At 33.2% G+C, this 12,271-nt stretch overlaps 1 protein-coding gene across 1 annotated transcript; it reads right to left on the bottom strand.

Annotated features, from left to right (window-relative positions):
• Positions 1-1,605: 1,605 nt before the first annotated feature.
• Positions 1,606-4,091, bottom strand: LOC143585813 (universal stress protein PHOS32-like). Its single transcript, XM_077067509.1, has 4 exons — positions 3,867-4,091; positions 2,911-3,020; positions 2,713-2,831; positions 1,606-1,852 (listed from the first exon to the last, which is right to left on the bottom strand). The coding sequence occupies exons 1-4, from the start codon at positions 4,039-4,041 to the stop codon at positions 1,759-1,761; spliced, it is 498 nt and encodes a 165-aa protein (XP_076923624.1). The 5' UTR covers positions 4,042-4,091; the 3' UTR covers positions 1,606-1,758.
• Positions 4,092-12,271: the final 8,180 nt, after the last annotated feature.

Below are 12,271 nucleotides of genomic sequence, written 5' to 3'. Positions count from 1 at the left end.
GTTGGTGGAATAGTGCAGCCGACTTTGTTACTGTTAGCCGTAACTTATCCACCAACCAGTATGGCCTGTGCATAATCCACTGTTGGTAGAACAGGAATACTATTCAGCCGGCTGTACCTGCTTGGAAACCTACCTTCGGCTATAAATACTCCAACATCTTGGAATGGTAAGATCATCTGCTATCCAGTTATCTAGCAATCTCTTAATATACACTTATATTCAGAGCAATCTAGTCTGATTCTCACGCCGGAGGGTGGTCACAAGGAGGAACCCCCCCTTCTCAGTGACGAGCTTACGGTGTTTGTTTTGCAGGTCTCCTGAAGAACAGCCTTCTCAGCTAGATCTCATCCGTGAGAAACATTACTTAACCCCCAGATTATCTATAATCTGTCCAGGGTTCACTTAGTGTTTCTTCATTATATGAGGCGTATATATAAATATACATCTAAAAAGCTGGATATTATGTTTATTGTTTTTGGGTGTTTTAGAATCTCCTCGTAGGATGGTTTTTGGTGTTTTTAAAAATGAATATTTTTCTTGCGTGTCATTTGATTAGTCACTTTGTGTTGGGTGTGTATGTGTGAGAGAGAGAGAGAGAGAGAGAGAGTCGGTAATACGGATACTTTAACAGGCTCAAAAAACAGAAATTGTGGCAGCTATCCACACATTCTCTCGCATGCCCACTAAAACATATCTCAAAAACGATCTTCTTTATCCTCTCTTCACCACCTCCTCTCATATCTTCCTCACCCCTCTCTTATTCCAATCACCGTATTACTCCTCCAAAAAAAACCTGACGACCAAAAAATCTACAATAATACTAAGAGCGTCTAGATTCTTACGAACATTATATTCACTCATTGAAAGACCTAGCCATTATAGAAACTCTAATAATGCCAAGAACATCTAAATTCTTACAAACATTACATTTTCATTTAAATACACGTATTTCCTCTACCATGTACCATCTTTTGTGGTCGTTCTTCCATCTATATATTTATTATTATGTTATAAATTTATTACATACTGTATAATTTTATAATGCTTATGTATTATGTAGATAAAATTACAAAAATGTAAAAAAAAATTATTAAAACTTTACTATCTTGATATGCAAATTTTAAACAATTTCTCATGCTAACAAGTTTAAAGATATAATGTTTAATCACTTAATGTTAATTGGAGGAAAGCCCACCAGACCACCATTGCCCAACCTTTGTCGTTTGCGGTCACTGGTCAGACACGTGAAGCCCAAAACACCTTACAAATGTATAAACCTAAATCACTCATTCACTTGTATAGTTGTATCGGAAATGGTTTTTCCCTCTCTTTCTTTTTTTCCTTCTGTTGCTTGTGGGTTCAAGGAAAAGAATGTCCCTCCACTTCAACTATAGTAACTACTATTATAAATTTATAATATAACAAAATGAACAAATTCCCTAGTTCAAAATTATAGCGGGTAATAATAATCACTTTAGTGTTAACATGATTACTCTTAGGGAAATGAGTAACAAGACCCCTTAACATCTTTAAGAGCGAATGGTTTTGTGACAGTAAGATTTGTTGCTGCAGACATTTTTAAAAAATTATAAAAACTTAACAGAGTTCTATCAATAATTATACACCCACCATAATTTATTAGAAAAATCAATACAAGCAAACCATGATTCGATGTAGTAGTAGGTAGAGTAGATACACGGGGATGATATTATGAGAAAGCAACATCACACAAAAGTACAAAACAAAAGAAGAGATAATTTAGTGCTTGTGGAATGTGTCCGGATCCTTGACAATTGTCACAGCACATGGTGCAGCTGTCATCACATAATCTGTCACGCTTCCAAGTATTATCCTTCACAATTAACAACATTCACGTTATAAAAAAAGGTGTAACACAACACTTATCATGAACGTTTAAAAATTGCAATCTATACAAAACACCACTTACTACACTACAACCATGTCACAAAAGTGATCATAGGGTGATTTATAAGACAAAAAGGTCATATAGGCCGCGTGAGGCCCAAACCGTACGGCCTGTATGATTTTTTTATCATAAAAAAGGTAACTAATACGACTCGGATAAAGCCATAAGGCGAGTATGACTTTTGTCTATCATACATTCATACGACAAATATAACTTCATATATGTTTGATAGGACGAAAATGGATATCAAATGACACGCGGTTGGTATTCATTTTTTAAAGGTGGTGTGATGCAGGATCATCTGGGAGATTTCAAGTGCCCAAGATGAATACGGAAAAATGGCCTTTATATTGCTTTTATTTTCTCAAAACCGATTGTTCATTGTTTTATTTCATTACCGCTTTATTAGGCTCATACCCAATAACAGTTAAAAATATTACATATATTATATATAACTTTTTTTTAAAAAAAATCATGACCTTATCGAGACAATGCCCTAGACGGTGATCGAGCTCTGTATTGGGTCTAACTGTCTAGGGGGTGTTTGGATGAGCTTTTAAAATTGTTTTTTTGTTTATTTGATTTTCGAAAAGCTCCAATTTAAAGCTTTTTGAGGAACTTTGTCAAACACATTTTGCTTTTCAACAAGTAAATAAACAACTTTTAAAAGCTCACCCAAACACCCCTAAGACGGCCTTGGTGTATCAGTGAAATAATATCGATATCACAACCGATTAAAAATTACTAATCCGGTTTAAAGAAGGAAAATTAAGCAAAGGTAGTACTTTCTGATGCCACTGAGTCCCCTGCTACCCATAACCAAAGAATCCAGTTTCAGATCTTCAATGGCTTCCACCAGCTTTTCTCTAGCATCTCCCCAATACAACTTTGCCACCACATGAATCTAACAAACAAAAATTCATATCAAACAACTAATATCCAAAAAACACAAATTCATATGATACATCATATACAAATCTAACCTCCTTTTGTCTAGCCCCTGTATCAAGCAAGTCCAACACTTCAGCATCCAACTTCACATCATATTTCGCCATCACTTCCGGCTCCCTAAACTCCACCAACGGAATCAAAGCTACAATCATAAGAAAAAAAAGACATTAATTACTCTAGTTACAAGATAATCACAGATACCCTAGGGGTGCAAACGAACCAAGCTACTTGAGATCGGCTCGTTAAAAAGCTCGATCGAGCCTAAAAGTAAGTTCATTTAATAAAAAAGCCTGAGCCTGGGGTTCACTTATCGAGCTCGAGCCGGCTCGCGAGCCTAAACGAGCCTTTCATTTATGTAATTTTCTAATATATATATATATTTAATAATTATTATATTATATATATAATGCTATGAAAAAATAAATAAAAATAACTAAATAATATATATTATTTTATACATAAATTTATAATAGAAAAAAATAATTATAATTATATAAAAAATAATTGATAAATAGTAAACGAGCTGAGCTCGAGCTTTAAAAATAGAGCTCCAAACAAGTCGAGCTCAAACTCTGTGTAAGTTAAACGAGCCGAGCTCCCCTAGTACCCAGTACCCATGACCTAGTGGTAATGTATTTTTTTTTTTGAACGGCCAAGTAAAATTTTCATTTATACAAGTATAACTGGTTAACATGACCAACTTTACATCCACCAAAAAAGAACCCAACACCACAAAACACCTAGCTTTTACAGTTACATATTAAACCTACACCAACCCTCCTAGGATAAGGTAGACAAGCCATAAATAACCAAGCGTCACTGTATAGTGTATAGTCCTACCAGAGTGGTTATAGACATAGTACAAAAAACACTAATTATTCCGTAACTGAAATCAATTTGAATCCATCAACCAAATAAAGATATACAGATAACCTATTAGTCTGTTGTCCCCACTAAAGTGGTGTCACACAGTTTGTTATCAACTTACGAGAACCAGTGGCCTCCCAGAGTTGGTTCCGTGACTCATCGGCTGAGTGAGGTTTAACATGGATGATGTAGAACGTATCACCCTTATCAGCTAAGTTATCAACTGCCCATTTCAAAGCTAACTTGCTGCTCTTTGAGAAATCTACGGCTATTCCAACTTTCCGATCCTTCACCATCTTTAACCTGATGATCTAGATCTACAATACAATACTTTTTATTTGTTTGGCTTGTTATAAACATATGTGCTGTGCCAATGTGGGGTGTACAGTTATAAAGTTGGACCCGGTTTGGTACACGGTTTTGTGTAGATGGTTTATGGATGTTCTTATCCTTATCCTAGTACACAAGTAACGTGGAACATGTTTTGCTGGAGAATACAATTTTCAAATTAATTATCTAAAAATGTTTGAACACGGACAAATGTTGCTAAAAGACCATAATATTGATGCTAGGGTGGAGTGTTATACTATTAGTGTTCGGAGAATTCAATTCGGTTTAGATCCGTTTTTATATTGTTGTAGTGTCGTTTTTCTTCTCGAATCATAATACTTGTTGCAACCACAAGAAGAAAAAAAACACATTAACGGACCTATGGGTTTAATGATATATTTATAGGTGTCATATGTTATGTATATCAGTATATGAGTGTCTCATAGGGGGAAGGGATGGTAAGAAAAAAGAACATCTATAATATATATAAACGAAAATATAAAAATCCTATGTGTCACGATATAGTCGCTCCCTTTTTTTTAGAGTCATCAGATTTGCTTGATTTTTAAATTGAGGTTTCTCATGCATTTGACCCGAATTCATGGGTATTGGTCTCATCAAACCCAGATATTTCTTAAACGGGTTATAACATCTCATTAAATTAAAAATCAATCTCATCAAATATTTGATTTAAAAATCCTATAAAGTGTGGATAAACTAAAAATTAATATATGATTTATTTAAAAAAGATATATATTATTTATAATTAAAAATCCAATTTTATAGTAAAAAAATAAATAAGTCTTGAGTTTCATCAAACCCATATAGCTTTAAACCGGGTTATAACATCTCATTTATTTGTTAAACAATTTATCATAAACCATAAGTTTGTTATTAACTTTCATACAATAAAAAAATAAAAATTCAAAAAATAAATAAATAATGGAAAAAAATAATATAAAACAAATCTCGTAATACGGGGGATAAAAACTAGTTATACTATGTATTAAAGGACATTGACAGAGAAATCGTAGCATCTACCGTGCTCATTCTTGATATTCCACAAGCCCCCCCCCCCCCAAAAAAAAAAAAAAAAAAAAAAAAAATTTGATGTTTTAACAATTTCTAGAAAGATTTACATGTCATATGTGATGTATATACGTATATCATAATCATAGGGAGGGAGCGTGAGAAAAAAGAACATTTTGTAAATAGGAGGCTCTTTGGGCTTACACCCTAATGAGTTAAAAATGTTTGGGCTATTTTAAATTGGGCCTTATCTGTTGGGGCTTTGGTCTGGTTGCAAAGTTAACTTATCCTTAACCAGATAGTAATATAGATTATTCGGAAAATATATGTTTAGATGCAATCTTACCACTTAAACTGCCTGACTTGATTTAGTAATCGTCTGACTAGCAATTAGCAAAGATAGACGATCATCAGTCTTTTTTCTATTGGTTTTGACCATTTACTTGTAATTTTTTACTTCACTCAAAACTTTTTGTGTAAATCCATTAGCCTGTTATCAAACCGTGGTGCTATCTTCAATTTAACAAAATAGCATGTTCTCTATTTCAAAAATATAGTATTACTATTAATAATATTAATGAATGCAATTGACTTATTAAGCTGAGGTTCAATTCCTGTTGAGTGAAATATTTAGCTGGTCAAAAGAAAAAGAAAAAAAGGAAATTATAAAATAAAAATTAACTTGAAAGACATGTGTCCCCAGTTAGGTAAGTGCATGTGCATGATGATCATGTTGGACATTTCTTGGGCCAGAATTATCAAATATCCAAATCAAGATGCTTAAGTTTACCCACAACCCATTGCCACTGTTTATGGGCTTTACGCGTTTTCTGTTTTCATTGATAGTTGGACGATTTTCATTTTGTTTACCTTAACCTTAAATTCTTTAATATTATTTGTTATCTATATCTATACTATATATATAATGCACCATCCATGGGCAAATTAAGACACTTAATTTTAAGTAATTTACAATTTTTCAAACACACAGTACAACCTTAAATAGGGGCATAGTAGACATTCTAACACTAAATTTAACATTTCTTTTATATTTCTTCAAATTATTTACAACATTTCCCCCTAAACTTTAATTAACATTTGTAAATTTAAAAAATAGTTACAACTTTGATCTCCCATCTTTAACTATATATTATTTATAATTTTACTTTTAACCCAAATTCTCCCACGATTTTTAAACGGTCATAACTTTTTCATACGTTAATATTTTTTTTTAAAAATTGCACCATAAAAATAAGCATTTAATTCTCTTTAATTTGAGTATGATATTGTCGTAGTTTGTTTTCAGTTAAAAAAATATCTTACGTATAGGCGTTCGTGGTCCGGTTTTGATGGTTTTAAACTAAGCCGTGAGCCAAGCCGTTTTTTGTCATCAAAACCTGAAACCAAACTGTTGAAAATTAAACCCAACAAAAACAAACCATTAACAATGGTTAGATTTCGGTTTCATTTGTACTTCGCTACTAAATTGAGTTTAAAATAAGAATTCTTAATCCACGGTTTCAAATAGAACGATGAGCACCCAAAAATCTCTTACGTGATTATTAAGACATATATTTCCCGCTGCATCGCGCGGACACTCACCTAGTTACATAAAATAACTCCAAAAATTGGTGATGTTAGAATAATTAAAAAATACCTTTTTTTTATTTTCACCCCCTATTAAATGAAAAAATCTTGTTATGTTTGATTTTCTTTCCACCATAAAAAATGTGTTTTTCATTTTTCACACTCAAATATATGTTAACAAGCTTTTATCCCCTCATATTATCGGAGTTGTTTTACTTTCTAATGTGTTTATAATCTTATTTATTGTAAAACAGTTAATAGTATACGTAAAGTTTGATAATGAAAGAGTTTCACAAATAAATGAGATGTTATATCCGTTTAAAAGATAGTTAGACCCATAACCCATATTTTTTACTATAAAATTGTTTGATAATTATAAATAATATCTTTTTTTTAATCAAATATTAATTTTAGTATATCCTCATTTTATGGGATTTTCATATCAAGTATTGGATGAGATTAATTCTTAATTAAATGTGATGTTATAACACATTTAAGGACTATCTTGGTTTGGTGATATTCATAACCTTTAATTCAGGTCAAATCCATGAAAAATCTCTATTTACTAATAAAACAATTTAGTGGATTGGGAGGATGTGTGGAGCAACTAGATAGCTTTTAAATGTTTCGTTTATATATATTTAAGATAAGATTTAAGATACGTACATCTAGCTAATTTTCCCTGCTTAAACACCAACTATTTCCACAATAAAAGGTTAACGTGACTACCTTTTTCACTCAAGAGTAGGGATGAGCAAATTCGGTACCGGTACCGGTACCAATCGGAAATTGGTACCGTCGGTACCGAATCGATACCAAAGTTTTGAGTATCGGGTTCGGTACGGTAGCGGTATTTCCCGAAATTTTATCTTCAATACCGATAACGAACCGAATATTTTGGTAACGGTACCGGTAGCAAGAATTTGTGATTTTCGATATCGGTATTTTCAGTACCGGTACGGTACCATGCTTATCCCTACTCAAGAGACAATAATATTTCAATATACGTATTCATGTAAATTTCCCCAACGTTTTCACACCTAAAAGTGTATGAACTTATATCATAACTTTGTTGTCGGTTTTAAACATGGAAGTATGAAATGGGTACAATATAAATTTAATTGTGCTAGGCAATTGTGTAAGGCTTATCAGTTCTAGAGGATCATAATGTTTAAATTTCTTTTAATATAGTTTATATATTATATCGGTTTCATTAATCAAGTTGCTGAAAATCTACTTATAACTTACAAATACGATTACGTTAGGGTTCATGGGTTCGAAGTCCACCAACAATGGACAATTGACAATTAAAAAATCCGAATCAAGGGTTGTGAAAGTTGAGAATTTTTCGGTTTGAGAGGTTGAAAGTGAGGATTTGAAACTCGAGAGGTAGTGAACCGATAAAGGTGTTCAGGAATCAAGTGCTGTTGACAGAAGGTTTGATGTTCTGGATGTGAATTGGTGATTATTTGATTAACATGTATTAACTTTTGAAAAAGTTAAAATGGGTTTGGTATTATATGTTATTGTGAGAGGAAGATGTAACTTATTAACTATGGGAAAAGTTTTTTGTAAAATAATAGACAAATTTATAGAATGATATTTTTAACTAAATTATAAGGATAAATATATGGAATGGACTGAGAATGCTTTAAGTTTATAATTCTTATTATAAGTTTATAACACTTAAACCAAGTTTTAATTTTGAATTTTAATTATTTGATAATTGAACTTTTGAAGAATGAAGTGTTGTGACTATCATCCTGTTGAATTTGTTGATTATTGAAGGCAATTGGGTTTGCATCGAGCTCTTGGTGACAGGTCTAATACCCGTTGTAGATTTTAGGCTATAACATCTTTAGTCTATACTAGTTTTAGTACAAAGTTATTAGCCATCCGTTAACTTGTAATTGTAACCTTCAAAGTTAAAACACACATTGCATTTAAAAAACATGTTTATAAAAGTAATAAAATTTTGTAAAAATTATCAACCTAATTTATTTAATATTTCTACTAGGCATATACCATGAGCTCGGGGTTTTCATTGATCGTGCCTTCTTTCTTGTCAAATAAATTATTCTATCTGGTATATACAATTATATAATTCTTAAATATCCCTAGTATACAGACACATACTCTTTGTATAAATGCGTATAATATTGGTATTCGACCGTGTAGTAATACTCTAATTTGTCAAACTAGCAAAGTGTTGATTATTAAAAGAAGGGGTGTGGCACTTGCTAGTTGCTACTTTTGGACAAGGGTAGAATGGATTCTCTAGTCTTGGCAGTGGGATATTGTCTCAGCCATTGTCTCTTGTATCAGTGCTTCCACGCCCATTTTCATCAAATTGTCAGGTTTCAGACATACAAAAGGGACCTGCATGCTTCCTTTTTATTTTAGATATTAAAACTCTATCAAACAGCTATCAAGAATCATTTTTATCTTATGCATTTATTACATTTTAAAATTTAACTTTCATATTTTTATAATTCTTTGTTATGAATAATGATACATTACCAAAACACATGATGTAGCATTGTAGCAACACCACAACCCCCCCCCTCCCCAAAAAAAAAAAGATATAGTAGACTTTTATATTAAACCGGTGACCTCATAAGCACCCGGGTTCTATGCACGCCTGCCCGGCATGGTTTAGGACTATAGATGTTTCACCGATATTGTTCTCGAGGTTTGGTTTAGGTGCTTCTTAGTTAGGCTAAGCAGCGGCTTTAACTAAACCATTCCTCAATCGGGTTTTGGGTAATAGATTGTGTAAATGACATGATAATGTATGTTAATCATCGATGGGCTTTGGAGTATTTGAGAGTATCACCACTCCCTCCCTTGCTGACGATGGTATAGTGGTGTTGGTGCATGATTAGTTGACTTGGTATGGTGGTTGGCGTCCACTACACATGATTTATAAATACCGAAGTTCGTCATGGTAGTATTGACGTTAGTGGTTGAAGTTGTTCATCCGAGAAAAAAAGTGAGCCGACGTGGTAATCTATAAAAACAACATTTTAAAATTTAATATTATCAAGATAAGTTTGTTCATTCGATAGATGATGTACTAGTAAACGTGTAAAGCTGAATGTATGTCAATCTAGTTTGCCTCTTCATTTTTGACTCATACATTATGTATTTATTTAATAAGGATTTTATATACGAGTATAAATAAATAAATAAATAAATGATAAGACTTACAAAGAAGTTTGCTTATTTCATTTCATTTAATAAAGTTTCTTGACGGTTTGAAAACAGGGGCAATAAATTGGCCGGGCATCTGGATCCGGCTGGATCTAATGGATATTATTCATACTTCTGACTCGGTTTCTTTTATAGGCCCATTTGTGGATTTGATGTTTTGTGGGCCTCTAATGTATGAGTAGGGCTGATCACGAGCGTTTTCTCAAACTCGGCTCGAATTGAAACCGAGCGGCTCGGTTCGGTTCGAATTTAAGGAAACGAGCATAAAAGTGTTGCTCGAACTCCCTTGGTTTACAACCGAGCGGCTCGGTTCTGATTGATTTTGCTCGAATATTAAGAAAAAATAATAAAAGTTGCAACTTTTGATTTAAACTACATCAAAATCAATACCAACCAAATACATAATAAGTTCAATACATCTAAAACAACACCATCCAAAACAAGATAAGTTTAACATGTTTAAAAGCAAACCGAAACACGAAATAAGCTCAACAACAAGGCCCGCGCCACCATCAGCTTACACTTTCATAACACCAGCTTTCACTAATATTAGGGTTGTAACAATGAGAAGAGAGGAATAGAGCAGAGCGGCGGAGCAGCAGCACGACAGAGTGGTGGAGTGGATAGAAATTAGGGTTGTAACAATGAGAAGAGATGAATAGAACTTTGAACCAAGTCACCAGACAACACGATGCTAAAGTTTTACATTTAGGGTTTGCTTTTAGTTATTTTGTTTGATAATTTATGTTGGGCTTATTGGGCTGGATTATCTTAATGTTAAATGAATGAGCATAGCTTCAATTAATATTTGGATAACTATATGCATATTTATTTATATATATATATATAATAAGTTGAACATAATACTTCGACCCCATCGAGCGAACATATATATAATTATATATAAAATCAATTAAAAATATTCGAGCCGAACCGAACCGAGCAGACAATTGCTCGTTGCTTGGCTCGTTTGCAAACCAAACCGAGCAGAGTGGCTCGTTTACAATCGAGCGAAAAAACGAGCGAGCAACTTTCGAGCAATTTTCAAGCGAGCGGCGAGCGAGTTCGAGCGACGAGCGCTTTGGACGGCCCAATGTATGAGCTTTGTTTTATTACCAATTTAAAATTATTGTAACTCATAATTTGACATGACAGGTTAATTGGATATGGTTAAAAGGTTTGGAATGGAACAAACAAGATTGTACCTTTAATGGATCGACACATTAACAACACGAATGAAAAATATCTAAATGGATACAATTAATCTTTATATTTTATGAGGTTGTGTGGAATAGATTAAGTGAAATTGGCTAGTTGAAGTGTCACGCCATTGTCATATATGTGGTGACGCTTCAAGTTACCCACTTTTTAATGATGTAGTAGTGGTTTAAATTAGCAATTGAGTTTAAAAAATTAAAATATAAAAATGTATGATTGGTTGATTAATGATGGACATCATCTCTCATACCCTGTCACTTGGCGGTTGGTTGACGCTCCTCTTTAAAAATTGTATTGATCGTAGCGTGTTAGTTATATCTGAATATTCACCAGTCGTGTTAAATTTAAAATGACCATAATTGTGTTAACATATGTCGTATCATTTGTGTATTATTGAATTGTGTATCCTTGACGGAATGGGTGCAATCTTTAGTATCATAGACTACCCTAATCAACAACCAATGATATGACGTCACCTATTTTGAACCCAAAACTATCATAAAATTTTGCGACACTAAAAAAATAAGGGTGGGAGTAGTCTTTATCCTCGCTTCATTCACATGTTCATGAACCCAAAATCCAAACCGATGCCCAACCTGCTCCGCTTAACTGTGTTCCTGCTCAACTTGATGGTACATGCTTGTGAATCTGAGTGGCGTCCCGAACATCCTTAAATGTGTTAGACGAGTCATTATATCATTCATGTTATTGAACTGGAAATAATCACCCATGTTAAACTATCATGACGTGTAACTCGCTTCTTTAACATGTCAATTTTAATGTTGAGTAAAGAACACGCTAAGTTAATCATAATAGTCATATTAAACGTATCATGTCAAACACAACTATCTAACACGTATTGAGGAGCTTATTTCATCCTTTGCATTTAACAAAAACATAAAATAAAATAATAACGAGGACGTCAATGGAGTGAATAATTATAGTTAATTAGATTGTTGTATTAAATTAATTAATTATTAATCATACAATAGGAATAGTAGTAGTATGAGGATAATGATTACTTACATGCAAAGCAAAGTTCACCACCACGCGTAAGGAACGAGTGGCCACGTTGTCAAAGGAGTGGAGAGCAGCTACGTGGGGCCCATTTTACTTGGCGGGAGAGAGAAACAAGCCTTCCCTCGTACA

Source organism: Bidens hawaiensis, unplaced genomic scaffold, assembly GCF_021521415.1.
Source record: "Bidens hawaiensis isolate Kalapana, Puna unplaced genomic scaffold, B.hawaiensis_p1.1 tig00034174_1, whole genome shotgun sequence".
Taxonomy (NCBI): Eukaryota; Viridiplantae; Streptophyta; class Magnoliopsida; order Asterales; family Asteraceae; genus Bidens; species Bidens hawaiensis.
This window is presented reverse-complemented; position numbering and strand designations above follow the sequence as displayed.

What these genes read in the sequence shown, in the direction of transcription:
- LOC143585813 (XM_077067509.1), bottom strand. Translation starts at nt 4,041, where the DNA reads ATGGTGAAGGATCGGAAAGTTGGAATAGCCGTAGATTTCTCAAAGAGC. An exon ending in CTGGGAGGCCACTGGTTCTC is followed by an intron (nt 3,021 to 3,866) that starts GTAAGTTGATAA and finishes TTATGATTGTAG; the next exon opens with CTTTGATTCCGTTGGTGGAG. An exon ending in CAGGGGCTAGACAAAAGGAG is followed by an intron (nt 2,832 to 2,910) that starts GTTAGATTTGTA and finishes TTTGTTTGTTAG; the next exon opens with ATTCATGTGGTGGCAAAGTT.